The sequence below is a fragment of the Chrysemys picta genome, chromosome 22 (assembly GCF_011386835.1).
Source record: "Chrysemys picta bellii isolate R12L10 chromosome 22, ASM1138683v2, whole genome shotgun sequence".
Classification (NCBI taxonomy): Eukaryota; Metazoa; Chordata; order Testudines; family Emydidae; genus Chrysemys; species Chrysemys picta.
Window position 1 is genome coordinate 13,281,334 of NC_088812.1, and position 27,972 is coordinate 13,309,305.

At 54.9% G+C, this 27,972-nt stretch overlaps 4 protein-coding genes across 6 annotated transcripts in view; 2 read left to right on the top strand and 2 right to left on the bottom strand.

Annotated features, from left to right (window-relative positions):
- Positions 1-329: 329 nt before the first annotated feature.
- Positions 330-8,107, bottom strand: LOC101944195 (retinol dehydrogenase 16-like). Its single transcript, XM_065576610.1, is given in 6 exon segments — positions 330-705; positions 2,121-2,284; positions 4,358-4,616; positions 5,165-5,492; positions 7,828-7,945; positions 7,947-8,107. Coding segments are annotated over 6 exon segments (1,233 nt in total). The 5' UTR covers positions 8,093-8,107; the 3' UTR covers positions 330-487.
- On the top strand, positions 6,662-9,507 carry LOC135977208 (17-beta-hydroxysteroid dehydrogenase type 6-like). Of its 3 annotated transcripts, none has more exons than XM_065576613.1 (2): positions 6,662-6,858; positions 8,986-9,507. In XM_065576613.1, exons 1-2 carry the CDS (start codon positions 6,796-6,798, stop codon positions 9,373-9,375), a joined length of 453 nt encoding a protein of 150 aa, XP_065432685.1. In that variant the 5' UTR covers positions 6,662-6,795; the 3' UTR covers positions 9,376-9,507. The 3 variants fall into 3 exon arrangements, with proteins under 3 accessions (XP_065432685.1, XP_065432686.1, XP_065432687.1); XM_065576614.1 differs by lacking the exon at positions 6,662-6,858 and adding an exon at positions 7,492-7,665; XM_065576615.1 differs by lacking the exon at positions 6,662-6,858 and adding an exon at positions 8,575-8,713.
- A 1,338-nt stretch (positions 9,508-10,845) lies between these two features.
- The window catches only part of ZBTB39 (zinc finger and BTB domain containing 39), a 31,900-nt gene continuing 14,773 nt past the window's right edge, over positions 10,846-27,972 (bottom strand). Inside the window, exons 3-6 of the transcript XR_010594530.1 lie at positions 18,144-18,215; positions 15,361-15,579; positions 14,302-14,441; positions 10,846-12,300 (exon numbers count right to left, since the gene is read on the bottom strand). The gene's annotated coding sequence lies outside the window, so the exon portion shown is untranslated. The remainder of the gene's footprint in view (positions 12,301-14,301; positions 14,442-15,360; positions 15,580-18,143; positions 18,216-27,972) is intronic.
- On the top strand, positions 19,608-27,290 carry GPR182 (G protein-coupled receptor 182). Its single transcript, XM_024112008.3, has 2 exons — positions 19,608-19,795; positions 23,435-27,290. Exon 2 carries the CDS (start codon positions 23,451-23,453, stop codon positions 24,543-24,545), a length of 1,095 nt encoding a protein of 364 aa, XP_023967776.1. The 5' UTR covers positions 19,608-19,795; positions 23,435-23,450; the 3' UTR covers positions 24,546-27,290.

Sequence of the window (27,972 nt, forward strand, 5' to 3'; positions counted from 1 at the left end):
ATGCAGTGGGTTGGTTTCATCAGAGGCTCTCATATGGTGGAGTTTCAGACTGCTGCCTCCCCTCCAGATGGGCTGGGTTACCCTGCTGGGGTCGCTGGGGTGCGAGAGACCCAGGACACAGATCATGGAGATTTGGGGACAGGCAGATAGGAAACAGAGCTGAATACCAAGGAGGGGCGGGTCCCGGACACAAGGAGGGGGTGGTCTGTGTCCGGGGCGTGGGTTAAAGGGAGAGGGGGTGTTGTGCCGGGGTTGGTTAGGAAACCACATTCCATCCCAAGACACGGAGAAGAGGTTGCACCGGTGAAGCAAACTCCAAGGAGCTCTGCTTTGATTCAACATTTGTAATTAAGAACTGATTTGCATACTCTCAGCTGGGCGCCACGGGACAGGAGGTCTCACCCCCGCCAGGAATTCGGAACCCGTGTGTTAGCGACGCTCCTCCGGTCGCTGCCCCCTGCCGACATTCTAACGCCGCATCTTCCTCCTACACTTTTTGGGCCGGTACCGGGTAGGACCACGTCAGCACGAAGTCGGCGAACCAGGTGGGCAGGTAACTCAGCGGGAGGAAGACCAGCTTGGCGTCCCAGCCGGCAGAGTAGCGGGTGCGGGGGTGGCGAGCCGTCAGCGCGTGCCCCATACAACGGGTGACGACAGACAGGTCGGAGTTGCAGGATTTCTGCATATCGTGGGTGGCACGGATAACTGCACAGGCCAAAACAGAGAGTCAGGTCCCGGACTGAACGGGTTGGCCGAGTGGTCAAAGGGGAAGGACGGATTGTGAGCACAGGCTGCGAAACGGCAGTGGCAGGACGGCCTAGTGGTTAGGGACTCACCTGGGCTGCTGGAGACCCAGGTTCAATCTCTGCTCTGCCCCACGCAGCCGGGGTGAGCCTAGGCCTGTCGCTCTGTGCCACCGTTCCCCATGTCAGGCCTGATCCCACCAGCTGAGCGGGAGATACAAGGGGCCAGATCCCGGGCGAGACCGCGGGCCAGATTTGCAAAGAGCCGGCAGACGCCTATGGAGGCAGGGCAGCGCCGCGTGGAATTTTCAAAAGCACCTCGGTGAATTCGGTGCCTAAGTCACCTGGGCACCCATGATTGTCCCACTAGAGTCGTACCTGCAGCGTTAGGCGCCTAAATACCTTTGTAAATCTGGCCCGCAGTATCGCACCGGATTGGGCCCCTTGCATCACCCAAGGAAAGACGCACGCAGCTACGTTTTCAGGCACTGAATGCGCAATCGGAGACCCCCAGGGCTCATTCGTACTGAGGTCTGCGCCCGTGGCAGGTCTCAGGGGCTTAGGGATGAATCCAGCCAACGAGACGCAGGGATCCAGCCAGTGCTCCCTGGGTATGAGCAGGGGTGAAAAGCCGCGGGAGCATTTCTGTCGCTGACGCCGGCACACGGATCTGAACGCGGAGGGGCCATCTGTCCGTAGTCACTGTCCAGAGCCAGGCACCGTCTCTGCACCCGGCTTTCGGACACTCCCCCCTCCATCCACACCTCTCCACCTGAAGGGGGGTTTGGTTGATCAGCGGCTCGGGGCTGAGCTCTGCTGCACTGACAAGAGCAGAAAAGCAAAATCCCCCAAGAGAGAAGCAGCAGTTGCCCCCGATTCACCGGTGGAGCAGCAGGGGGTGAGCGGGTTATTACTCTCAGGAGATCAGCGTGGGAGTTCTGCTCCCGTGCAAGGGTCAGCAGCGTTCAGGGACCGTGTGTGCGAAAGACACACCTGATCTCGGGCCATACGCAAGCACGGCCCAACCTCTCTGAACGGTGCATTAAATTGTGGCCACATTTAAGAAGGGGGGTTTCAATCCGGTTCAGCCAGCTGATTGAAAAGAAAAACACCTGATTTCCTGGCTAGACAAGGCCTAAGCGGGAACGAGGAGTCTGACCTCCCAATGCCGTGCATAGCGTGGCATCATTTGCACTAGTGCAAAGTGTGTGTGCAATGCCACTCAGTCACAATGCACGGCAGCTGAGAATCGGCCCCTGTAGCCGTCCCGTGTCCGCCGACTCGAAGGCCGCTCTGCGGCAGTGCAGGGCCGGGGACGAGAGAAGGGTGCGCGGTAGCTGCCGGCTGGTGGGGAAGGGAATGGGGCAACGTACTCACAAGCGTTTAAGTAACTCTCCCCGTAACTCGCTTTGGTTTCCTCGGGGAGCCGCTCCCAGAGGCGAGTGAAGTTCTCGATAATGATCTGAGGGTTGGTAATTGTGGTGCTGAAGTAGCCCGGCTCGATCACACACACCTTCACCCCGAAAGGCAGCATCTCACGCCTGAAACGGGACAAGCAGGATTAACCCGTGTGGGAACAGCACCTTCCTGGGGGCTGGGCTGGTTCCCAAAGAGGTGAGATCCGAAACATGCCTTGAACTAGCTCCAGTCTACACGTAAGTCTTGTATGTGGCCAGGCTTGGTGGCTTCTACAACCTGTGCGGACACAGTGATACTGGAATCAAGGGGCTTTCGGGTTTGTCTACACTTGAAAGTTAATTTGGATTGCATTAAAAGCGCAGTAGTTATTGCAGAATACCTCCATGGGGGGATTAGTCACCCGAGCCCCGTCCCATATGGGAACAGCTATTCTTTGTGACCAGTATAACTGCGCCTCTGCTAGGGAGACTGGACCCCGTGAACTGGACCAGAGAGCGAAAGACGTCCCGCTTCGGGGTTTTATAAGGCCTCAGGGCCAATCCTCAGCTGGGGTCAATCGGCAGAGCGCCCCTCAACCTAACGCTTTCCTGAGTTCCTCCATCCGAGGCTCTGGCCCTGGACGTTTCAGTGACTTACAGAGCCGGCAATGGGCAGTCCTCGGGCCGTCCCAGGATAGGAGAGAGACATGGCAGGGGAGGTCATCTCTTTCATTGGCCCAACTCCCGTCGTGCGAGAGAAAAGCCTTCGAGCTTACGCGGAGCTCTTCTGAAGGGGCATGTGAAACGACCGACAGAGCGTCCCACATGCTGTCTGGCAGCTAGACCTTCCTGGGAGCCAGGCCAGCTTTAAACCAGACCCTTTTGCCAGGATAGCGCCGTCAGGGAGTTGGGTGATTTCCCCTAGTGTAGACGCAGTGATACCAGCATCGATGTGCTTTTGCCAACGTGGCTCGTTTCACTGGCTGGCATAAGCTACACCGGCATGAACAGAGTCGACGCTAGCAGCGTTTTCCAATACAGCTCTGCTGGCACATCTTTGCTGGTGCAGATGGGGTGGGGAAGGACGGCACAGCTGCTGGGAAGAAAGGAGAATTCCTCTCCTATGCTGCGGCCCCGATCCTGCTGGGGCTGTGGGTGGGTGGATGCAGGGATCCATTTCGTACTTAGCCTGGGCCTTTCAGACGCTGGTTTGTAAATTGCACACACAGCACACGGGCGGGGCTGGGAGCACACGGGAAAGTCGCGGCAGACTAACCTCGGGTGTGACTTCGAACCCGTCTCGTTCAGCCAGCCCCAGCCGGGGAACCTGCTCTCAGGATAAGGGCAGCCGAGGGCGGCCGAGTTTAAACCGGCTGGAATCACAGCATCTGTAGCAATTGAACTCGCTTGGTTGAAAACCTGATTCGCTTTAAGCAACTCTCCCGTGTAGACGAAGCCCAGCAGCGCGGGGCTGCATCCGGAGGAGTCTCTGAGCTGACGCAAGGAGAAATCAAGTCTCAGTGAAGAGCCCGTCTCCACAGCGAGGGTTGGAGTTGCAGCGCCCCAGTTGGCCGGCAGCAATGTCCCTCGCACGCTTGCTGGCGGGTCACACTCTGCCTTGCAGAGCAGCAAGACACGGAGCAGCTACACCTGGAGAGTCGCTTGACAACATCCCTTCCCTGAGGACGCGCACGGTTGCCAAAGCGAACGCTCCGGAAGGAATGAACTCTTAACTACCGGGTAACAGCCACCTCCAGGCCTTTCCACCCCGAGCCAGCCGGCAGGACGGAGAAACACCCTTCGCTACAGTCACAAACTTTGCCCCGGTTTCCCCTTTCCTTCTCTATCCTCACAGATCAACCGGGGGCCAGGCAGGAATCCAGTAACCCCTTCGATGCCAGAGCACCTTCTCGCTAGTGGTTGATGAGAGGTTCACGAGTCGGTCGCATGTTTTTAAGGGCCAAAGGTGACAGATTCAATCCCCGTGGCCATCCCCGAGCAGGAGTCCCGTGGGCCCAACCAATAGAGGGAGACAAAGATCCAGGTGCATCGTGTGCAGAAATACCGGGCTATTTGCACGTTGCAGCAAGTACGTCCGGGCGTGTATTCACCATTTGGCACTTGCACCATGGGTCAGTGCACGGGTGGTGGTGGTGGCGGGGGTTGCACGGGGCAGAAAGCGCAGCTGAAAAGGGCGCCCTATCACTGGTCACTCACCGGAGGCTGTCGGAGAAGGCCTCCACGCCGTACTTAGAAGGGCAGTAGCCCCCTCCGAAGAAGGACAATCGGCCCATTATACTGGCCACGTTGACGACCCGGCCCCTGGCTCGCTTCACCAGGGGCAGGACGCTGAGGGTCACCTCGATAGGGCCGATCAGGTTCACGTCCAGCACCTTGACAAAGTCATCCTTGGTCAGCCACTCGTTGGGGGCCGCGGGGATAGCAATTCCCGCATTGTTCACCAGGCCCCAGAGCCCTGGGCGGAGGAAAAGGGGTGTGTGACTGGGGGGCGCTGTTCCCTCTCCCGTCCCTCCCCCAGAAATCTCCGCTCCTCTCCCACAACCCACTGCTCTCTCTCAAATCTCCACCCTGCTGGGAGGACGGGACGTTCCTTCTCCCCGGATCTGCCTCGCACCCCCACAGCCATTAGGGGAGGGACGGAGGACACCCCAGGAAAGTTCTCACCTCCTGCCTATGCTCTGGGCTGTGAACGGCCAATAGGAATAGAGTCACGCTGTCCCTTGCCCCCTCAGCGGGCAGATTCCAGCAGGCTATGCCCAAGGGGAGGATGGCCCCTGCTGGGGGGCCTGAGGATAGCAAGACCCCCCCCCCCCAAAAAAAAAACCTTCAGTCACAGCTCCCCAACCTGCTCTACAGCCCGGGTGACACCCATGGGAGAACTGGGTGTGACTGTGCTGCATGCTAATAGGACCATCAGCACCCATATGCCTGTGATGAGTGTCTGGCAAGGAGCGTGACCCGGGGCGGGCGAGGGATGGGCACAGCCAGACCCGGGCCCCGCACCTTTGTCCCCCACTTGTTCCTTCACCCAGGCGGTGGCCGCGGCGATGCTGTCCGTCCGGGTGACGTCCAGGATCACCGTTTGCAGCCGCTGCGACGTCGCCTTCCTCAGCTGCTCCGCGCCCTGCTGGGTGAGACAAGCCGCCAGCACCCGCAGGCCCCGCACGTCCAGCTGCTTGGCCAGCAGGTTCCCGAAGCCGGAGTCGCAGCCGGTGATCAGGACGTATTTCTCCGGGAGGCCCTCGACGCTCTGCCGCTCCCGGTACCATCGGCAGAGGAAGTACAGCCCCAGCAGGGCAGCCAGATACAGCCACATCCTCACAGGAGGACTCTGGGGGTGAGAAGAAAGGGAAGCATTACAGGCCACCGGCTCTGTCTCAGGGGGCACCCGACGGCTTGGTGGACTCAGGAGAACCGGGTTTGATTCCCGGCTCTGCTACTGACTCCCTGTGTGACCTTGGACAAGTCACTTGCTTGCTCCAGGCCTCAGTTTCCCCATCTGTACAAAGGAGATAATCTTCCTCCCTTTGTAGGCATAGACTGGGGGAGGCCTGTGGAGCGAGGGGCCCTGATCTCAGCTGTCCGGGCAGTAGAGCACATCACCTGGCAGACCCAGTGATAGGACCGGCCTGTGCTGAGTGTCCCTGGGGTCCCCTTGGTAAAGACAGACCCCAGGGTAACTGGTACCACGCCAGGGACCCACGTACCACAGGGGCTCGGCTGTTGCCTGTCCTTTGCCGCCGGCCCAGGGACGAGCTATCAGCCACGGGGCTCGAAGCCTCCCGCACCTCGGACTGGACTCCCCGCTCAGTTTAGCGTCACGCACCCCCACGCCTGACAGAGCCCGTCTTTGAACCCTCCGAAGGTTCAGCTCCCACCGAGGGGAGTCCGGCGTGTCCGGGTTTTTCCCCTGAAGTCAATACCTTACGTGGCAGCTGCTAGATGACCCAGGACTGACCCCTTCCAGAAGCTTCCCTGAGCAAATCATTTACCAATCCCTCTCCCGATGTTAACCACACAAGAGCGCTCTGGGGCTGGCTGCGTTGAGCTCCGCCTGTTGCAAGACCCCTAGGAATCCAGCCAGCTAGGGGTGGATTAATACGCCCATGGCTCTGTATTTCGTTCCTTCCCCCTTCCCCCCCCCCACTTCAAAAACTGGGGCCTTAAAGTCTAAGTAGCCAGGACAGACAAAGGGCGGGAGGGGAAACTGAGGCACAGAGAGGGGAAACTGAGGCACGGAGCAGGGGAAGTGACTCACTCAAGATCACCCAGCAGGTCACTGGCAGACCTGGGTTCTAGTCCCGACGCCAGCCCAGCGCTCCATCCACTAGGCAACACTGCCTCCCCTGTTTGCTTTCTCAGGTGGGGAGGCCCCAAGGGGTGGGAACTCTCTGCCACGCGGGGAGAGCCCCGAGCACATCGTGAGTGCTACAGTACAGAAATACAATCATCCCCATAATAGCTCGGCACTATTCCTGGATTCCCTCTGCGGGAGAGTCTCCTACCAACCCAGGGTGACCAGACAGCAAGTGTGAAAAATCGGGACAGCGGGTGGGGGGTAATAGGAGCCTATATAAGAAAAAGACCCACAAATCGGGACATCTGGTCGCCCTTTTAACCGTCCCCTCTGCAGTATGGCTAGCAGTTTGTTTCACTCAGCAGCCAAGGCTGGATGGGAGTCCCGGATGCCACTGGAGGTTTGGTTTTCACCCCACATCCCCGGCTTTTCACCCTTTAGCCCTTGTGCTTGGGAGCTGAGCGGGCTGCGGGAGTTATAGGGAGCCCAGGGCTGGATTAGCGGGGGGTGGGAGGGCTGTGGGTCGGGATTGAGGGGCATCGGCAGAGCTGGGTGTGTGGGGACCCGGGAGGGAGTTGCCAGAGTTGTGGGGTGGGGAAGGGAGCTCTGGGACTGAGATGCACTTTGCAGTCAGGTAGCAACTCGCCCAGCATTGAGCTTTCCCCTTTCAGGAGCCCCTCCGGTGGGAAGCCAGAATCCGGGCCCGGTGTGTGTGGACAGAACAGACCGAATTCAAACAGGGCTGGGGCAGGGAAGGGGGCAGAGTGTGTGAAAACTCCTGACGCGTCCAGGTTGGATTTCGCCCCAGCAGACCGTCAATTTCAGTATCAGATTTGCGCCCGGGAAGGCAAAGGCTGCAAACCGCCGGCTGGATCCGGCCAGGGGCTGAAGCCCCGGGCCTCAGCCCCACGCAACTGCTCCACTTTCAGAGTGCGCCTCGTCCCGCCAAAGTCAACGGGGCTTCGGGGGAAGCGGGGGCCCGGGTGGTCTGCAAGCGGGGGGGTCCGGTGCAGGGAGAGCGAGCTCCTGCCAGCAGCGAGCAGGAGCGTCGTGGGGAGCGGAGACCCGGGTCGCGCGAGGCAGTGGCGCATTGGGGGGGGCAAATTCCAGCCGTGGAAGTGGCACCCCAGCTGAAGCCCATCTGCGTGGCGAGGCGTGCGGGTCTTCATAGCAACTTCCCCTCTGGACACTTGGCTCCACTGATGAGGTGGGGTCCTGCACCTGAAGCGGCCAAACTTTGCACCCCAATATCCGTCCTGCTGGCTGCCCCCCGCCCCAGCTCCCCCCTCCGACCTGGGCAACCCCCCCGGGCTGGAATTGCGGCTGTGGGAAGAGCTGCAGGGGCAGACTCCTGCAGTCTCCCCTTTACCTGGGTGGGTCTCCCGGCACTGCAGGAACTGGGTCCCCCACAGATTGCAGCCTCCGGCTCCTTCCGCCCTCTCCTGTCTTGCTGAACCAGATCAAAGGCTCCTGGAAGGGAAAGAGGACGCCTGCGATTGGTGGGGAGTGATTGGCCGTCCTAGCAGAAGAGCCAACCACAGAGGCTGGAGACCCAGGACTTGGAGAGGGGAGAACTGGGCTCTAGGGCTGGGCTCCATGGGGCAGTGGGTGGGAAGTCCCCCGAAGTGCAGCATCGCAGAGCAGGAAAGGACAGTTTCCTCCTCACTCTGTCTTTGCCAGGAGCCATTCTGGTGTCATCTGCAAACTTTTTCAGTGATCAAGCAGCAGAGGGGTAGCCCTGTTAGTCTGGATCTGTAAAAAGCAACAAAGTCCGGTGGCACCTTAGAGACGAACAGAGGTAACAGATGACCTGCGTCTGACGCAGTGGGTATTCACCCCCGAAAGCTCATGCTCCAATAGTCTCTAAGGTGCCACAGGACTCTGTGTTGCTTTTCCTCAGGGATGATTTTCCCTTTCCTTTCAGGTCATTGATACAAACATTAAACAGCTCCGAGGCCAGACCCGAGCCGTGGGGACCCCACTAGAAACCCCCACGGCCCCGAAGATTTCCTGGTTACGGTTCCATTTCGAGACCGATCCGTTAGGGAGCTTTTCTTCCATTTAATGCGCCATGTTAACGTTTTCTCATTCTAGGTTTTGAATCAAAAGGCCGCCCGGTACCCAGTCGAACGCCGTACAGAAATCTAAGTCTATTACATCAGTGCTTCACCTTTATCAACTGAGATCAGGGCCCCTCGCTCCACAGGACCCCAGGGACACCCAGCACAGGCTGGTCCTATCACTGGGTCTGCCAGGTGAGGTGCTCCACTGCCCGGACAGCTGAGATCAGGGCCCCTCACTCCACAGGCCTCCCCCAGTCTATGCCTACAAAGGGAGGAGGATTATCTCCTTTATACAGATGGGGAAACTGAGGCCTGGAGCAAGCAAGTGACTTGTCCAAGGTCACACAGGGAGTCAGTAGCAGAGCCGGGAATCAAACCCGGTTCTCCTGAGTCCACCAGGTCGTCGGGTGCCCCCTGAGACAGAGCCGGTGGCCTGTAATGCTTCCCTTTCTTCTCACCCCCAGAGTCCTCCTGTGAGGATGTGGCTGTACCTGGCCGCCCTGCTGGGGCTGTACTTCCTCCGCCGATGGTACCGGGAGCGGCAGAGCGTCGAGGGCCTCCCGGAGAAATACGTCCTGATCACCGGCTGCGACTCCGGCTTCGGGAACCTGCTGGCCAAGCCGCTGGACGCGCGGGGCCTGCGGGTGCTGGCGGCTTGTCTCACCCAGCAGGGCGCGGAGCAGCTGAGGAAGGCGACGTCACAGCGGCTGCAAACGGTGATCCTGGACGTCACCCGGACTGACAGCATCGCCGCGGCCACCGCCTGGGTGAAGGAACAAGTGGGGGACAAAGGTGCGGGGCCCGGGTCTGGCTGTGCCCATCCCTCGCCCACCCTGGGTCACGCCCCTTGCTAGACACTCATCACAGGCATATAGGTGCCGATTGTCCTATTAGCATGCGTCAGTGTCACACCCAGTTCTCCCGTGGGTGTCACCCGGGCTGTAGAGCAGGTTGGGGAGCTGTGACTGAAGGTTTTTGGTAATATTACCCTCCTTTAAATCATAGACTCATAGACTTTAAGGTCAGAAGGGACCATTATGATCATCTAGTCCGACCTCCTGCACAACACAGGCCACAGAATCTCACCCATCCACTCCTGTAATAAGCCCCTAACCTATGCCTGAGCTATTGAAGTCCTCAACTTGTGGTTTAAAGACTTCAAGGTGCAAGCATCCTCCAGCAAGTGACCCGTGCCCCACGCTGCAGGGGAAGACGAAAAACCCTTTAGCTCTTTATGAATCAAATTAATCAGTTGCCTGTAAAAACACCCACACAAATTCACTCTCGAAGATTCATTTAGGAAACAATAAATAACACCCAAGCTCCAGCTATCCTGACATGACAACGAGGGAACGCAGAAACAGCCAAACGGGATCAGAACCAGAGTCTGGCTACCTCAGGAGCCCCATTCTGCCTGGTTTCCCAGCAGCTCTGGACGCAGCTCCGGGATAACCCATCCCCAGGACAGTTTCTTCCTGACCCCCAGGTCGGCTCACGCCCTGAAAGCACAAGAGAATGGGTAACATGTTCTGACGGCTCCCCACTTGCAATGTGATTTAGGGATCCCCCCACCACACCGTACTAGCAGGCTCTCAGGAGGTGACACCAGCCCCTAGTAACACACCGCGTCATGACCTGTTGCATAAAACAGGCCATAGGGCTTCCCTGAATTAACAGGGCTTTGGCCACACAACGAAGTTGTACCACTTTAACTATCCCGGTCTAGTTAACACGGTGCAGCCTCCTAGTGTGGAAGCAGAGCTACTGGCAGAAAAGTGCTAACACTATTCCCCGCGGGGAATCAACCAAACCGATGTAACACACCTTCTTCTTGGGCTATTTGCATCCACCCCAGGTATAACAATAGTGGGAAGCAATCACCCCCCTGCAACCGACCCAGTTATACCAGTCTGCGTGTAGACGACAGCCCTGCAACCCGACGGCACTCGACTACCAGGCTGTCTTGGCTCTCTGCCTGCTGCCCGCTGGGGGGTTGGCTGCCTGTCCCGGCCGCTGCCATCGCCTTGCTGTGGGGCGAGCGCCCCAGAAATCGCAGCGCCTCTCACCCCGCGGCACACACAGCACAGCGGGGGTTGGGGTGGCAGGAGCCCACGGGCAGGAGATGGGGTTGGCGCCGACTCAGGTTTGGGGGGAAAGGTCGGAAAACAAGTCAGGCCTGGGTCTAGTTCTGCTGCTGGGTAAGTCCGTTGCAATTGTGCCCAGACTCTGACATTCCCCACCAATGGCTTTGCTGGACTGCGGGCAAAGACTGCAGATCCTGCTCCGGGACCCGACCGCGTAAGGCCGGATGCTATCTGGCCAGATCATGCATTCGTCCTTCCCCTCCGGAGAGCTGGGTTCGAACCGGCTTTGGGCCCACGCCAGGAGGGAAGGGAGCGACTCAGGATCTTTGACCGTATCACAAACCAACGTGCAGTCGTCGCTTTCTGATCAGGAGAGGGGTCGGACTGGAATATCAGAAGCGGGGCTTGGCTCAAGGTTGAGGGGCGCTGGCAGAGCATTCTGGGGGAGCCCAGGCGTGCAATAGCTGGATCGCAGCCCCCTCGAGTAAACAAGACGACACCTCGCTTGATTGCTTCCAGCTTGCATCTATGTTACTAACAGGTTTCAGAGTGGTAGCCGTGTTAGTCTGTATCAGCAAAAAGAACAGGAGTACTTGTGGCACCTTAGAGACTAACCAATTTATTTGGGCATAAGCTTTCGTGAGCTAAAACCCACTTCATCACATGCATGCAGTGGAAAATACAGTAGGAAAATATATATACTCAGAGGACATGAAAAAATGGGTGTTGCCATTCCAGCTGTAACGAGAGTAATCAGTTAAGGTGGGCTATTATCAGCAGGAGAAAAAAAAAACGTTTGTAGTGATAATCAGGGTGGGCCATTTCCAACAGGTGACAAGAAGGTATGAGTAACAGTAGGGGGGGGAAACCAAGCATGGGGAAAGAGTTTTTAGTTTGTGTAATGACCCATCCACTCCCAGTCTTTATTCAAGCCTAACTGAATAGTGTCCAGTTTGCAAATTAATTCCAGTTCTGAAGTTTCTCGTTGGAGTCTGTTTTTGAAGTTTTTTTGTTGGAGTATGGCGACTTTGAGGTCTGTAATTGAGTGACCAGAGAGGCTGAAGTGTTCTCCGACTGGTTTTTGAATTCTTGACGTCCGATTTGTGTCCATTTGTTCTTTTGCGTAGAGACTGTCCGGTTTGGCCAATGTACATGGCAGAGGGGCATTGCTGGCACATGATGGCCTATATCACCTTGGTAGATGTGCAGGTTACTAACGTTTCCAAGGAGAGGGGCCCACCACTAGGTGGTCTGAAAAAGCTGCAAGCAATCTCTTTACCTGGCCGTCTCTGCCTGAGCTAGCAGCCCCCAGGTGTGGGATTTTGGAGACCCAGGATGCTACCGAGTCATCTGTCTGCCCAGCATTTGGAAAATCCTCTCTGCATCTGGCGTCTGCTTCACATAAAAGAACAGGGGCTGTTTCCCTCAGAGAGGAGACGGACACAAAGGGACAGGATATCACTTAGATTAGAAAATCTTTGAGGACGGACAATAGTTTTGTTGTGTGTTTGTACAGCCCCTAGCGCAACGGGGTGCTGGTCCACGAATGAGGCTACCGGGCACCACAAATAACGACTGCTAAGGAGAATAACAGATCTAGAAAATAGCAAATGGGCAAGAGACGGTTGATCCAGGGTTCCCCTTGCTCAGTCTCTTCCCCCGAGATCAAGGTATTTCAATGGGTGATAAGAATCCCTAGAGTCAATGTAAAAATAAGCAAGATTTTAGGCAATAAACCCTGATGCTCCAGGGCACAAACTGAGCTCTAACTACAGGGGTCAGGAGGAAACTAGCCGAAGGCACAGGTTATCCTACAACTGCCTCTTGCAAGGTTCCTTGCACTTGTCTCTAAACCAGGTGGTCCTGGCTACTGATGGAGATGGGGCACTGGGTTAAATCCGGTTTGGCAGTGCCCTTGTCCCTAAAGCCTGCAGGCAGGTTGGTCATTCCTCCAGGATTAAGTGGCAGTGAAGAGTTTTAAGTGATAGCAGCCACTTGTGATGATTCGGGGGTCTCTGAATGCAAGTGCTCTGCCTTCCCCAGGGAAAAAGAGGTGATCGTCTCAGCCTCCTAATTCTGCTAAACCAGCAGGCGAAAAGGTCACCACGGGTGTGCCATGATGAGTGTAATATAATCTCTCATGGAAAGGTGACAGGGCCAGAAAGAGTTAATTACCTCACAGACTGACCTGACTCATGGCCCAACTTTAGAGACTGGCTAGGAAGATCCGTAAATGAACAGAGCTTTGAAATGCAGCCGGCAGTGTTAGAGGTGGAAGGGGAGATGTTTGCTCAGGGCTTGTGATGGAAGCAAACAAGGCTTGTCTATTGCTATAGCTTTGATTCAAAGATCAAAAAAAGGAGTATTAAAATTAGGAAGATTCTTGAGTGAAATAGTATTATTGTCTCTCTGTCTCTTTGAAGGTTGTGGTAACCTGTATCTGAACTGATTAATGGATACCCTGTGCTAATTGCCATGATGTTTAGGAGAAGGAAAGTTAAGTCTATTGTTTTCTCAGGCCAAAAGGCTGCTGGAAATGTATAAAAACCCTGGGTCCTTCTTCATCTCAGATCTGCTTTGGGTTTCAAGAGGGGGAAACCTTAAGCCACAAGGATTGAGATCCCCAGTCACTGACTGGAGTCACCCTGAATATGGACATTGGACTATAACCCATGGACTATTTCTAAAAGGACTTTTGGTAACTACAAGCTCATCTCTGCTGTGTATCTGAAGCTCAAGAATTGAACTCAAGTCTGTCTGTATATTGATCTTTTAACCAACACTCTCTCTCTTTTCTTTTTTAATCAATTTTAGTTTAGTTAACAAGAACTGAAGCGTATATTTTGGGTAAGATTTAAGTTATAATTGGACCTGGGTGTGTGGCTGGTCCTTTGGGATTGGAAGAACCTTTTTTTTTTATATGATGAGATCAGATTTTCAGAATTTATCATCATATGTGACGTGTGTCTGGCTGGAGGCCTGAGACTGGGCACTTTAAGGGAACTGCGTTGTCTGGACTCTGAGTAACCAGTGCGATACTAGAGAAGCTGGTTGGTAAATCTAAGCACTGGAAGATCCACCAGCGTTTGGGGTTTGTCTGCCCCGTTCTGTTTGCAGTTCACCGTAATTGAGTTACCTCAGCTGGCTCCCACGGGCAGTACCGTCACAACGGGCATGAACGATGACAATGATTCTTTGGATCATAGCAGCCCCTCGAGGCCTCAGCCAAGTTTGGGGCCCCGGCTTGCTAGGACGAGCACAAATACATACTAAGGGGCAGTCCCTGCCCTGGAGAATTGACGGTCTAAATCGGGAATGACAGCCCCCATTGTCCAAACGGAGAATTGAGGCAAAGGCTGGCGAATCGGGGCTGGGATCTGATTCACACTCACTGGGGGAAACACGGAGCAATTCAGTGGGGTTCTGACCCCAAAACATGGGGCATTTGGGCTGCACTTTGCTTTCAAAGCTCGCACCAGGGCTCGCAGATAGCAACTAGCCCAGATCCCCGGAAGCTGGAAGCACCTCACCTGGCACGGCTTAGACTCAGCTAGAGCGGGGGTCTATTGAGCTTGGGGGGGGGAGGGGCTGATCTCACTGTCTCCAGGGGGGCCGTGAGCCCTGCCTAGAGCTAAGAGGAAGGTTGGAAGGTGCCAAGCCTGGGGCAAGAAACCTGCATTGAGCCTGGATCCCGACCTGGATCTACCCGTCAGCTTCCCCCACTCTCCAGGAGTCACCCAGCATTTCCGGGCTCCATTGGTGCTGCTGTTGGGGAGTCCATCAGTCCAGCCCGTCCCTGGCCTGGGGTCCCCGCTTCCCTGCTGAGCTGTGGAAGTCTAGAGATGCCGAGGAAGACAATAGAAGGAAGATCATTAGTGCAAGGCTGGCAGGATCCATCGCGGCCGCTGACGGGGCCAGGAAGCACCATGCACCACGAAGGAAACTGAGACACGGTCAGGCGCCTCTGGCCACTCGACAGTGCCGGAGGATGATGGAGGGGCAGGATGCGGGGGGCAGAGAGGGTGAGCCCTGATGGTCAGGACAGCGTGGAGGCCAAGAGGGGCTCCGGACGGGGCATGTTCGCTGGGAGTCTCAGGGCGGTGGAAGGGGGTGATGTGATGGAGGTGGGGTCTGGGCTCCCCTGAGGACATGTCGCATGGCCACGTTCATGCTCAGCGCCCCGTTAGGCCAGGCCTCCAGGGGGGATGGAGAAGAGGCCAAGGACAGCAATAGCGTTCGGGCAAATCTCACCCGCACTGGCCCAAGCTGGACGCAGCCTGGATGGGGAAGCCGGACCCTCGGGGAAACGGGACCCAGGGGCGCTTGGTGACTTGGCTGAGATCCCCCCACAAAGCCCCGAAGCTCCCATCTAGCTCAGGTACTTCCCGGGCCCCTGGTCCTGCAGAATCCAAGCTCCGCGACATATTTCTCCTCACAGGCAGGGCGGGAGGCTTGCCCCAGGTCTCCCGAGTCCTAGCCGAGCGTTGTGCCCTTCCTCTCCGAACTCAGCCTTTCATCAGCGGAGGTCCCGGGCCTGCACTCGCTCAGACGCCCAACCCCCTCCCGTCCCAACTGCCTCCATCTTCCAGACGAGCCATGGAGGAAGCAAATGACTTGCCCCGAAGAGCTGGGAACAGAACCCAGGTGTCCGAGTTGCCAGGCTGGGGCCTAGCCCACGACCACCCTCCCTCCTTTATTCAGCGAAGGCGGCTAACGTTTCCCCTTCACTGAAGCAGGTTGTTCTTTCAGCCTTACCTCGTCTCCCCACGTCTTCGGCTGGTTTAGTTACCGAGCTTGAAACCGGGCTGTGACGACGGGGGGCTGCCCTCCCCAGCGCGGCTCAGAAACACCGACGGGGACGGGAAAAGCTTTCGTTCTGCTCCACTTCATGCCCACCGCAGAGTCCTTTGCAGGAGCGTTCTCTACCGACTCCATACGCAGCTCGATGCCAGGTGAGGATCTGGCCTTGGGAATCTGCACGGAGGCGATGGTTAAAGCCAGAAGGAAGCATTCTGTTCATGGCGCGCACACGCACACACATACACACACAGATTTAGATTAAAAACATAAATATCGTCTGCGGGAACATCGCCCCGTAACGCTCGTTCTCCGCATTCGGAACGACGACACACAAGGGTCCCGAGACAGAGACATGACGCAGGCTGCTGCCTAAGGCAGAGAGACACAGTCACCTGCCGGCCGGCCGGCCGGCTGCTCTTTGGCCCAGATCCCAGGCTTCCCTCCCGAGCCCCTCACCTGCAGGAAACCCCCCTGGAAATTTCAAAGGTCCGCTTACAATTTTAAAAGGTTTCAGAGTAGCAGCCGTGTTAGTCTGTATCCGCAAAAAGAAGAACAGGAGGACTTGTGGCACCTTAGAGACTAACAAATTTATTAGAGCATAAGCATCCGAAGAAGTGGGCTGTAGTCCACGAAAGCTTATGCTCTAATAAATTTGTTAGTCTCTAAGGTGCCACAAGTACTCCTGTTCTTCTTTTTACAATTTTAAGACCATTTCAAATGCCCTACAGGAGGCTGTAAAAAGCGACAAAGAGTCCTGTGGCATCTTAGAGACGAACAGACGTATTGGAGCATGAGCTGTCGTGGGTGAATACCCACTGCGTCAGACGCAGGCTCCGATACGTCTGTTAGTCTCTAAGGTGCCACAGGGCTCTTTGTCGCTTTTTTACAGATCCAGACTAACACGGCTACCCCTCTGCTACACAAGGCTGGCTGTGTCCCCTTCCCAGACTGGCCATCAGCAGGGGATTGCACTAGATGACCTCCTGAGGTCCCTTCCAACCTGATAGTCCATGATTCTATGATCAGACCCTGAGTCCTGCAAACGTGACGATCAAACTCCCCCCAGGCCAAGGGCAGGCTTGGTCTGTGCTGAGCAGGGAGGTCGGCAGAGACACTGGGCTATAAAGTGCTGACTGGTGGGGGAAAACGAGGCCACCCTAATTAGTGCCCCTTATCAGCCTTTCCCTGTTGCCTTCCGGGAGGCCGTTTATGTAACCCGTGATCCGGCAGGAGCACGGAGAGGACCCAACTCCAATCAGAGCAGCAGTGTCCGGAGAGGAAACGGCCTTTTCCATTTATCTCCTCCAAACAAAGAGGAAAACTAGACCCCCCAGAGAGGGGGAGCTGAGGGGGGGGGTGCTTGAGAGCGGTCTCGTGACCCTTCCCCCCCCCCTGCACTGAGCCTGCCGCAGCTGTTACCACGGGATCGGGAAGGGCTTAGGGGTTTTGGGATACGCTTTTATATGAAGGTCCAGTCTGTGAGGGCTAACAGCTGTTCTAAGCAGGTTATTGGCACGTGGCAGGACGCAAGAGAAGACACACAAAACAATTGATCACCGTCCTCCTCGTTCGAATAGCCCTGAACAAATGCGAGACTTGCCAGGTCCCTCCTCAGTCTTTTCACAGGACTAAACAGACCCAGTTTTTTAACCTTCCTCATAAGTCAGGTTTTCTAAACCTCTGATCCCAATACTCTTGCTAAGGCCTCACCAGTGCCAGTTACCTCCGGCGTCTTACGTACGACACTCCTGTTAATACAGCCCAGAATGATGTTAGCCTTTTAGGCAACTGTATCACATTGCCAGCTCCTATTCAATGTGTGATCTACTCTAACCCCTAGCTTGTTTTCAGCAGTACAACCACCTGGCCAGTTATTCCCTAAGTGCAGTGCTTTGCACTCCTCTTTACTGAATTTCACCTTGTCGATTTCAGACAAATGCTCCAGTTTATCGAGGTCATTTTGAACTCTAATCCTGTCCGCCACCCCTCCTAGCTGCACATTTTACAAGCGTGCTCTCCAGCCATGAAAATATTGAATAGGGCCAGACCCAGGACTGATCCCACTAGATATGTCCTCCCAGTTTGATAGCGACCCGTTGATAACTCCTCTCTGAGTACGGTTTTTCAACCGGTTGTGCCCCCACCTCACAGTACTTTCATCTTGACCACATCTTCCTAGTTAGCTTCTGAGAATTGCATCAAAAGTCTTATTAAAATCACGATCTATCATGTCTACCGCTTCCCCCTGATCCACTAGGCCAGTAACCCATGGGCTGCTAAAACAACATGCGCCCCATTGCATTTGGTAAGAGAATAAAGGCAAAGGGTTCCCGTTTGCAGTCATGGGGCAGGGTCCCTGGGATACCTGCTTTCTAAGGTTTGTTTTGTTAGAGGCTTGACTTATAGGGGCCATCACACTTCCCTGTTCCTGCTGGGCCTTCCTTCCGAGCTGATTGTTGATCACAATGTCTTCTCTGCTTTTGAGAAGGAGATTTCCAGGAATTGTTTTCCAGCTCATTGCTGAATGCAAAATGTTCTCTCTGAAAATGCCCCCAGCCTCCCCCGCCAACTGCTGGAGGCGTGCCAGAGCCCCCTTCCCCTTCCCCTCCAAAACTGCAGAGCAAACATGTCTTGTGCAGGAGTTGTATCATGGCCAGGAGGTGGTTTTGCTGGAGGAACTGGTTTGCATTAAGACTCGGCTGATGGACTAGTTGATCATACGTCGAGTGGGTACCTACCTCCTTGCCAGGTCCACGGGGCTGTTGGCATTCCTTCTTGCCAAGCGCGGGGAGATCTGGAGACGGACGGAGCTGAAGAAGAACAAAATGTTTCTGATTATTATTTGTATTACATAGCAGCTGAGAAGGGGGCCTCCTGTTGGCTCCACAACACACAGCGATAGTCCCGCAAACTTTTAACTGGGTAGTTTATTCTCCGCTTTCTGTCCTAAACAGTCACGCGGCCCAGGCTGCGTTGTGCCCCAAAGAAGGCTCCATTAGCGGTGGAGGAAGCGATCGGAGCTGTAAGGTCTCTGCACCCCCAAGCAAGGCCGCTGATTAGTAACATTTTCAAGACCCTTTGGCAGAAAGGGGCTGGGCCAATGTTCCCAGACTGAGTTACTGGGAAGGAGTCGCTCACCAGGGCTGGCCCTGGGGCCGTTCTGCCAGTTTCTGCAGCCATGTCCCCGTGATTCCCCAGCAGGATTCTGGCGCTACTAAGCTGACTGGCGACCGCCATGTGGGGATGCTGCTTCCCCTCCTCATGCGGGGGGCCGATTTGTTTCGGGATACATTAAAGAATGGTCGGGGCAGGGAGGGGCTTAGCTATTACTGTGGGGAAGGACTAGACAGACCCAGATTCCTTTATTCCAGCCATGGATCAAACTCTAGCTGGGCCCCTATAGACACAATGCTATAGGCCCTCCTATCCCCACTCCCACTTGGTGTGGCAGTGATCGGGGTTCCTTCCTCCCAACACAGAGAGGCATGGGACTGCCTTCTCCCTCCCCAGGTGTAGCCTTGGCACACCCCCCATCTCTGGCCCAGAGAAGTGGGTCTTAGAAGTAACACCCCCCTGAGCTACATGGGGTAGACCCTGCCTCTCAGCGCTACTGTCGCAAGCTCTCTGCACACTCAGGCAATGGTTACTGTCAGGTGACAGCACTGAGATTTTCATTGCAACCGAGAAACGATTTAAAAAACAAAAAGAAAGCGGAGGTTCTGACATCATCCCACGACTCCAGGAGCTAGTGGGGGGGCCTTAGGCAAGGGTCAATAACAGCTCTGCCATAACCTGTCTTGATTCACTGGCACAGATTAACCCAGAGCCAGGAAGGCCACTTTCCTCCCTGCCTGCACATGGCTAAGCCGCTGCGAGCCCTGCTGCAATCTAAGTAAGAATCAGGTGGGCTCCGGCTCAGCAAACAGGACAGGCAACAGCTGGTTGGGGGTCTGAGTGGGGCAGGCCGTGGATTTTGGGGCCTCGCTCTGTGAGGAAAAGGAAATTAACCTGGAAAAGATGCGCCCACTGGCGGCCTACCCCACTCTCACGTCCTATCTGACCCGTCCCCAAAATCTTCCTCCCCTCCCGCCCCCCAGCTCTGCAGTGAAACCAAACCCATCTTCGTTCCAGACCCCAGGGATTAGGAATCACGTCCGATGTGGCCTTGCGCTGGGCTGTTTTCAGGATATCAGGAGATGATGTACATTTCCTGTAGGGAAGAGAGCTCCGAGGGGTGGGGGTATGTGTGTGGAAGAAGCCAGCGAGCCCACCCTGAGCTCACTCTGGGAACGACGGTCCCGACAGCATAGATCCGCCTGAGCCACAGAGCTGGGGGCACCAGCTGCTCCTTCGCCACCCACCCGGGCACACCTTCAGCCTTCCACTGCAGGTGAGCATGTACCTGTTACTTTCCACCTGTCTCTCGCCTCCCCCCCCACCCCCCGTATTCAAAGCGCCAGGCTTTCCAGTAACAACCGCCCTGCGCCCAAAGGAGGGTTGCACATCAAACCACCTCTGTTAATGGGATTCGATTTCCGCAGGCATGAGTCCCCCCCAAATATCTTTCTTTTCCTTTCTCCAAACTTTCTGAAAAGAGCAACCAAGCCCCGTCCTCCTCCTCAGTTTGCAGCTGACTACCAAGTTGCCAAGCATTCCTCTGGGTTGCAAAAACAACGAGGAGTCCTTGTGGCACCTTAGAGGCTAACATAAGCTTTCGTGGGCTAGAGCCCACTTCATCAGATGCATGAAGTGAAACATACAGGGACAGGTATAAATACATGAAAGGCTGGGGGTTGCTTTACCAAGTGTGAGGTCAAGTTTACGAGATAAATCAATGAACAGCAGGATACCAACGGAGGAAAAATAACTTTTGAAGGGGTAAGAGCGTGGCCCATTACAGACAGTTGACAAGAAGGTGTGAGGAATAGTAGGGAGAAATTAATAATGGGGAAATTAAGTGTAGGTTTTGTAATCACCCAACCACTCCCAGGCTTTATTCAGGCCTAACCTGATGGTATCTAGTTGGCAAATTAATTCCAGTTCTGCAGTTTCACGTTGGAATCTGCCCTTGAAGTTTTTGTTATTGAAGAATTGCCCCTTTTAGGTCTGTTATTGAGTGAGCAGAGAGACTGAAGTGCTCCCCTTCACTGACTGACCTCAGCCTTGGTAAAGGCTGCTCCTGTATTTTTCACTTCATGCATCTGATGAATTGAGCCTACGGTGACCAGACAGCAACTGTGAAAAAACGGGGCAGGGGGTGGGGGTAATAGGCACCTATATAAGAAAAAGTCCCAAAAAACAGGACTGTCCCTTTAAAAACCGGGACATCTGGTCACCCTAAGTGGGCTTAAGCCTACGAAAGCTTATGCCCAAATAAAGTTGTTAGTCTCTAAGGTGCCACAAGGACTCCTCGTTGTTTTTGCTGATATAGACTAACACGGCTGCCACGCTGAAACTCTGGGTTGCCTGCGGCTTCCCCCCGCTGCCTGAATTCCTGAGCGCACGGTGAGAAGGGCACTATAAATACCTAGCTAGACTAGCATGTTCTGTAAGCTTTACCCGGAGAACCTCTCCCCTTGCGTGTTCTTCCAACGGCATCACCTGAGACCTGGGTCACGCCGGGTGTGGACCCAGCCGCTCTGGGATTTGGACAAGTCGGCAGTTCTGGAGGTAGTGTGACGTGACGGTCAATTGCTTCTCTCTGCTTATAAACGACTTGCTTACAAAATCAGATATAAAAATACGAGTGTCACGGCCACACTATTACTGAAAAATGGCTCATTTTTACCGTATAATTAGAAAATAAATCCACTGGGATATGAACATTGTCCTGACATTTCAGTGTCTAGTGTACAGATCAGTCTAAGCAAGTCATTGTCTGTAGGAAATTGTAGTTTGTCCTGACTTCGCTGGGGCTTTTTCTGTAGCCTGTGGTAAAACTAGGCAAATCTCTAGATGAGGTGATGTACCCCCTGGAAGACTCTGCGTACCCCTGGTTGACAGCACTGAGATTGGCTACGGGTTTGGGCTAATATTAGTGGAAATCATTTCCCTGCATATGCTGCGGGGTTTCCATTGGGTGGAGGGCATGTTTGCCTGGGAAGGAGACCTGAGAATGGAGTAAGTAATAAGAACAGCACCGAGCTCTTACATAGCACTTGTCCTCAGTTGCTCTCAACGCAGACAAATATTTACAGAGCTCCCCGCTGACTGAACCAGACTCAGAGGCTGGGGACAGCACCTCCGTGTGAATTCACAACGAGGATGCTCCCACGGTTTCAGTTTAGACTCGGGAACAAACGCTGGGGCTGCAGATGATCGTGTTCACGCCGCGTTCCTCCCCACACGGTGCCTCTGCCCACCCAGTTCACTGGCTGCGGATTTCGACTCCCTTAGACCTAGCTGCGGTGCTGAAGCGAGGAACTTGCTCTGAGCAGGGAGCAGTTTTCCAACTGTGGTTGGCTCGTGCTGACTTCGTCTCTTCGCCGGGATCGGTTTCAAATCTGAGGCTGGCAAAGTCCCGTCTCATTTTTGCAAAGCGACAATTGCTGGCATGTATCAGAGGGGTAGCCGTGTTAGTCTGAATCTGTAAAAAGCAACAGAGGGTCCTGTGGCACCTTTAAGACTAACAGAAGTATTGGGAGCATAAGCTTTCGTGGGTAAGAACCTCACTTCTTCAGATGCAAGAAGTGAGGTTCTTACCCACGAAAGCTTATGCTCCCAATACTTCTGTTAGTCTTAAAGGTGCCACAGGACTCTCAATTGCTGGCACGTTAGCCCCAAGAACGACTCGAGTTTGCCGTAGGGGGAGGGTCAGTTTCAGCTCTCTCGGTTTTCACGCTGTCCCAGTTTGCTCAGCGCAGCAGCTCGGAAGGGTGAGAGATGAAACCCTTTTTTGCAGCATGGACTGTGCGTGAAATGAAGGCTTTTTAAGAGAGCTTGATGCTGGGTTTCTCCCCGGCTGCAGAGAAGCAGTAGCAACAGTGGGTGAGGCAGAGGGAAACACGAGGTCGGAAAATTGTCACCCAGTTTCCAGCAGCAGCATCTCCACATTTAAGCGAGACTCAGAACCCAGCAGCCGCCACTGTGACACGGATGACTGGAGAGTCAAGTGCTCTGAACCCAAATGCCGAGGTCCTCTGTACGTCTGGCCACTCGTTTAGACGCCGAAATGGGAGACGTGCTCCTTTGAGAACCTCACCCTGTCACGTGTTAGTCTGTATCCGCAAAAAGAACAGGAGTGCTTGCGGCACCTTAGAGACGAACACCAGATTTTGTCCCCGGGAAGGTACCTAGACACAGTCACTTCTGGATCTTCTCTTTGATAAAGTAAACGGAATTTGCTGAGCTCGCTTGAAAATCTGTCCACGAGTGATTTGCTCAAAGTCTCATAGGGTACATCTACCCTGCAAGTCTCAGACCCTGGGGTCAACTGACTCGGGCTTCTGGGGCTTGAGCTGTGGGGCTAAAAATAGCAACGTAGACGTTTGTGCTCCGGCTGACGCTGGGGCTGCGAGACCCATCCCCTCATGGGGTTTCAGAGCCCGGGCTCCAACCCCAGCCCCAGGGCCTCCACTGAAATGTTTAGCCCCACATCCTGAGCCCCACAAGCCTGAGTCAGTTGACCCAGGCCAGCCGCGGTTGTGCAGTGGGTCATTTATTGCCGTGTAGATGTATCAATAGTGAGTCTACTGGGGGCAGAACCTAGATGTCCTTCGTCCTGGCCCAGTACCATAATCACAAGAGTGTTCTTCTCCTCTGCGGGAGACAATTCAGCTGAGTGGGGAGGTTGGCTGATCTGCTCTTCAAAGCAAACGTTGCTGCTTGTGGGGGATGTGTGTGTGGAGGAGGGTTGTCGTGTGTATATGGGCACGTGTGTGTGTGTGTCTGAGCCTGTGTCTTTGTGTGGGGGCAGGGGATGAGCTCTGGGGATCCAGAGAGGGCTTTGGAAAGGATCCCCACAGCATGCCCCTACTTGTCGTTCTGCGGCCAAACCCCAGCAGTTAAATCGCCTTCCCTTTCTTTCCAGCCGCTCACCGTCCACCATGGCCGAGGTGACCACGGTCCCCGCTGAGACGCCGGATCCCTTTAACGAGTTCGGGGACTACCACAACTGGACCCAGCTGCTCCAATACCTGAACTACACCTTCACCTTCTGTGACACCCATCTGGACGAGAACATCAAGCGGGTGATGCTCTTCATCCTCTACTTGGTCATCTTCGTGGTGGGGCTGGTGGAAAACATTCTCGTCATCTGGGTCAACTGGCACACCTGGGGCAACAAAAACCTGGTCAACCTCTATATCCTCAACATGGCCATCGCCGACTTAGGGGTGCTGTTATCTCTGCCCATCTGGATGTTGGAGGCCATGCTCGACTACACCTGGCTCTGGGGCAGCTTCCTGTGCCGCTTCACGCACTACTTCTACTTCGCCAACATGTACAGCAGTATCTTCTTCCTCAGTTGCCTCAGCGTGGACCGCTACGTCTCCTTGACAACGGCATCCCACTTCTGGCACCAGCATCAGCACCGGGCACGCCGCTTCCTCTGCTTCGGCATCTGGGTCTTCGCCGCCCTCCTCCCCTTCCTGGAGGTGGCCCACACACAGCTGTTGGACTCAGTGGAGCCCATGTGCATCTTCCTGGCCCCCTTCGAGACCTATGATGAGTGGGCCCTGGGCATCAGCTTAGCCACCACCATCATTGGGTTCCTCATCCCCTTCTCCATCATCGCTGTCTTTAACATACTGACGGCCAGGTACATCAAGCACTCCAAGCCGGAAAGCAGGAAACACTGCCTCCTGATCTACGCCTACATCGTCGTGTTCCTAGTATGCTGGCTGCCCTACCACGTCACACTGACCCTCCTGACCCTCGATGGCAGCCACTTCATTTACAGCTGCAACGTTGCCAACTTCCTCTACTTCTTCTACGACATCATAGACTGTTTCAGCATGTTCCACTGCGTGGCCAACCCCATCCTCTACAACTTCCTGAGCAAGAACTTCCGCGGCAAACTCATCTCGGCTGTGGTGAAGTACATCCCCAAAGACCAAATCAACCAGAAAGGTGGGGACAATTCCTCTTCCAGCACTCAGCACTCCATAGTCATTACCAAAGACAACATCCCACCTAATTAAACAGGGGCTCTCCACGCATTGCTGGCAGCTGGTCCCAGGGGTGGCCGGCTTCCTAAATCAGACCCCCAAAAGATTTCTTCCCCCGGCAATAAGGCAAGACACTTTGCGTTTTGATGGCATTTTCTCCTTGCCACCCACGGCTCTGAAAGCTGGAGGGAGGGTAGAAATGAGATGCCGTGGGGAGCGGCAGATGTTTTGCCTCTGACGTGCTCCCGTATCAAATCTCTTTAGCTAAAGAAACAGAAAGGAAGAGATGTCCTATTTTTCAAAGAAATGCTCATTGGTTTATTACTATCGATTATTCTGGCTACCCAGGGACCTCAACGCAAATCCGGCCGCTTTGCTCTCCAGCTAAGCAGGAGTTGGAACAAGCAACGTTTTGCCACCAGCTTTTCCGCGACGCCTCCCTTTTGCTTGCCGATGTGCTCCGGGTTTCCCACACCTGGAAGAGACCAGGCGTTAAGCTGCCTCTGTCATTGAACGATCTAGCTCAGAAAAAAGGGGTGGAATTCTTTTCCTTCGGAACACAACTCGATCACTTCGCAGCCCCCGGCGAGAAAGATGAGGGGCTGACCTCGCAAGGTGGAGCCAAAGGGAGTGGGAGCCACTCAGCACGAAAAGAGCATGTCGGCGCCAACAGGAAACAGCTTTTGGAGAGCAATATTGCAACCCCAGAGGGAAAGAAGCAGGGAGGATTAAGGCCGCAGTCCACTGTCCAGACGTGTTTCCCGAAGGCTTTGTCTACATTACCACTTTTGTCAGTCAGAGGTGTGAAAAAAACACACCCACCCCGACCGACATAAGTTTCCCCGACAAAAATGCTGGTGTGGACAGCGCTGGGTTGGCAGGAGAGGCTCTGCTTCCGACATCGCTAAGGCCCCTCGTTGGGGGTGGTTTAACGAGGCCGGCCGGAGAGCTCTGTTCAGCCCTGAGTGAATTCGGCTAAAGCACGTGGGGAGGGGAAGGCGTGAAGGTAACTGGGAATTAATAAATCACAAAAGAACCAACCAATCCACAGCCTTGGACCGTTACAAATACGGAAAAACCAATTGGACGGGATCTGGGGAAAGGGTGCTTAGGGCAAGGAAAGAAGAGGCTGATGGCAGGATGTTCCCAGAGGCAGAGCCGTCCCTTGGGTATGGCGAATCGGGGCGACCGCTCCGGGCCCCGCGCTTTGGGGGGCCCTGTGCTTCAGTGTGCATGTGTTGTGCGGGGGTCGCCAGGCTGGCCCGGAGGGTGTGGTTAGGGGTTCAGGGGGCTTGGTGCCTGCAGCGGGGGTTGGACTTGAACTCACTGGCTGGAAGCGAGCGGTGCATTTCTTTTTCTTGCTCGGCATCGGGGGGTTTGGGCTCAGTCTTGGGCTTCGGCAACCCCAGCCTGCCCCGCCAGCTCCCAGTGTCGCCTGCCACCGCTGCACTGGCTGCCAGTGTCCTCATGCTGCCATCCCCTGCCCTTCCGCCCTGGACCCCCCCCTTTTCCAGGGCCCCCCCAGCACAGGCGGCTCCCTCGCACGTAGTACAGGTGCCTGGGACTCTCCATCGTCCCTCGCCCCCCAGCACTGGTGTCCCCTCCCCACACCAGACTTCACCTGATTTGCCCCAGGCCCCGCACTCCCCTCGGGACGGCCCTGCCCAGGGGTTGAAGGAACGAATCAGAGCAGACAAGAGAAGTGGGTGGGACCAGCCCTGCTTCTGGGAGAAAGTGCATTGCATTCATTCCCTGTCCCTTTGCCGCCTTGTTCGCCTGGGAGGCAAAGGACAGAGGCCTGTGGATTTGCAAGATGAAGGGGTTTCCATAGCGAATAATTAGCCTCATCAGGAGGGGATTTTTTTTTTTAATTGCAATGGAAAATTACTGGTCTCTCGCCCACCCTGCCCCACCCCTCAAGACCTCACGTGAAACAGACCATGTGACATTTCACGACATTGCGACAGATTAGAACCATGGCGGCGTCTGTATCCCCTTCTGGAGCTGTACGAGCCACGTTCCCCCCGCTCAGCGCTCCCCCGGGAATGCCTCCATGCTGCTCTTTAGCGGTCCCGCAAAGGGACGTGGGTCACTCCTGCTCCTCTGTCCCCAGCCCGGGGACCAGGAATCTGCTCTCCCAAACGGCAGCAGGCCAGACACACAACCAGCCAATCCAGTACCATTCTCACTCCCGGCGGGCCTTTCGCTGGCTTCCAGCCCACACCTTGCTGCCTACGTATATCCGTATTTGCCTGCAAAACGCGCCCATTCATCTCCACCAAGGCCTTGCATGCAACAGCTACGGGAAAAGGCACCGAGCCTTTAAGGAGAAGCAACTTGTGCCCATTCCCCTCCTCCTGTTGTGCAAAGTTTAACAACTTGTACAGTGTAAAACAGCAGCACAGACTGTCGGCTCTTCGGGGCAGACACTTCTGCGTTTGCACAACACCTTATACAGGTCGCTCCCGGCCCACGCGTGGAGCTAGGCTAAGTAATTCCGTGCTGTGGCAATCCAGATTATTACCACCACCACGGAGACGTTAACAGGATGGCAGCCGCTCACCAATGGCGAGGGCCAGAGAGCCAGTCCTGAGCTCCCCAGGAATGGTTCATAGACGCGCCTTTGTCTGTCAGCTTTGCTAAAGAAATGGAAGACCACTGCATGATAGTGTGTGACAGACCCGCTCTGCCTGGGTAGAAATGTATCCAATTTCTTCATGATACCTAAACATTTAAAGCTCTCTATATCTGACCTATTAAACTTCATTTTTAAAAACACGGCTCTGTTGCATGGATGACTTTGTATGCCACGATCCCGAGATATTAAAGCCAGAAGGCAGCATCTTGTCTGACTCCTGCACAACACAGGCAGGCGAATTTTACCCGGTGACCCCTGCGTTGGAGCCAATAACACAAGGAGGAACTAGGCAGCACCTTTTAGAACGGCAGCCAGGCTTGAGTGAAAGATTTCCAGTGATGGAGAAAACTCCACATCACTTGGTGAGCTGCTCCAACAGTTAATTACCTTCAGAGTTAAAAAACGCGGAATTTCTACTGTAAATTTGTCTGGTTTCAACTTCTAGCCATTGGATAGATGTTTGCCTGATAGATGAAACAACCCTCTGCTATCAGATCTCTTCTCCCCACGTAGGCACTTAAAAACCACAGGCAAGTCACCTCTGAAATACCAGCGAGGGGGGTGCATTAGAAATACTATAGAGCAGAGAGATTCAGCCCCCAGGGGTTCAAGGAGCCAAATTAGCGACCAACATTCCCCACCACAGTGTGGATTCATTGTTTCATTTACAATTGCATTATATAGTCATAGTTAAACAGTATGACAGGCAATATTTAGTGTGTGTGTAGATACACACGCACGCACGCACACACACACGCGCGTCTCACTGCAAAATGACTGACCAGGTACTATTCTTTTATCAACGGCAGCTGGTTAATAACA

Excerpts from the sequence above, each read along its gene's own strand:
- LOC135977208 (XM_065576613.1), top strand. The coding sequence starts at position 6,796 with ATGGCTAGCAGTTTGTTTCACTCAGCAGCCAAGGCTGGATGGGAGTCC. Across the intron at positions 6,859-8,985 it reads AGTCCCGGATGCCACTGGAG|AGTCCTCCTGTGAGGATGTG; the intron begins GTTTGGTTTTCA and ends TCTCACCCCCAG.
- GPR182 (XM_024112008.3), top strand. The coding sequence starts at position 23,451 with ATGGCCGAGGTGACCACGGTCCCCGCTGAGACGCCGGATCCCTTTAAC.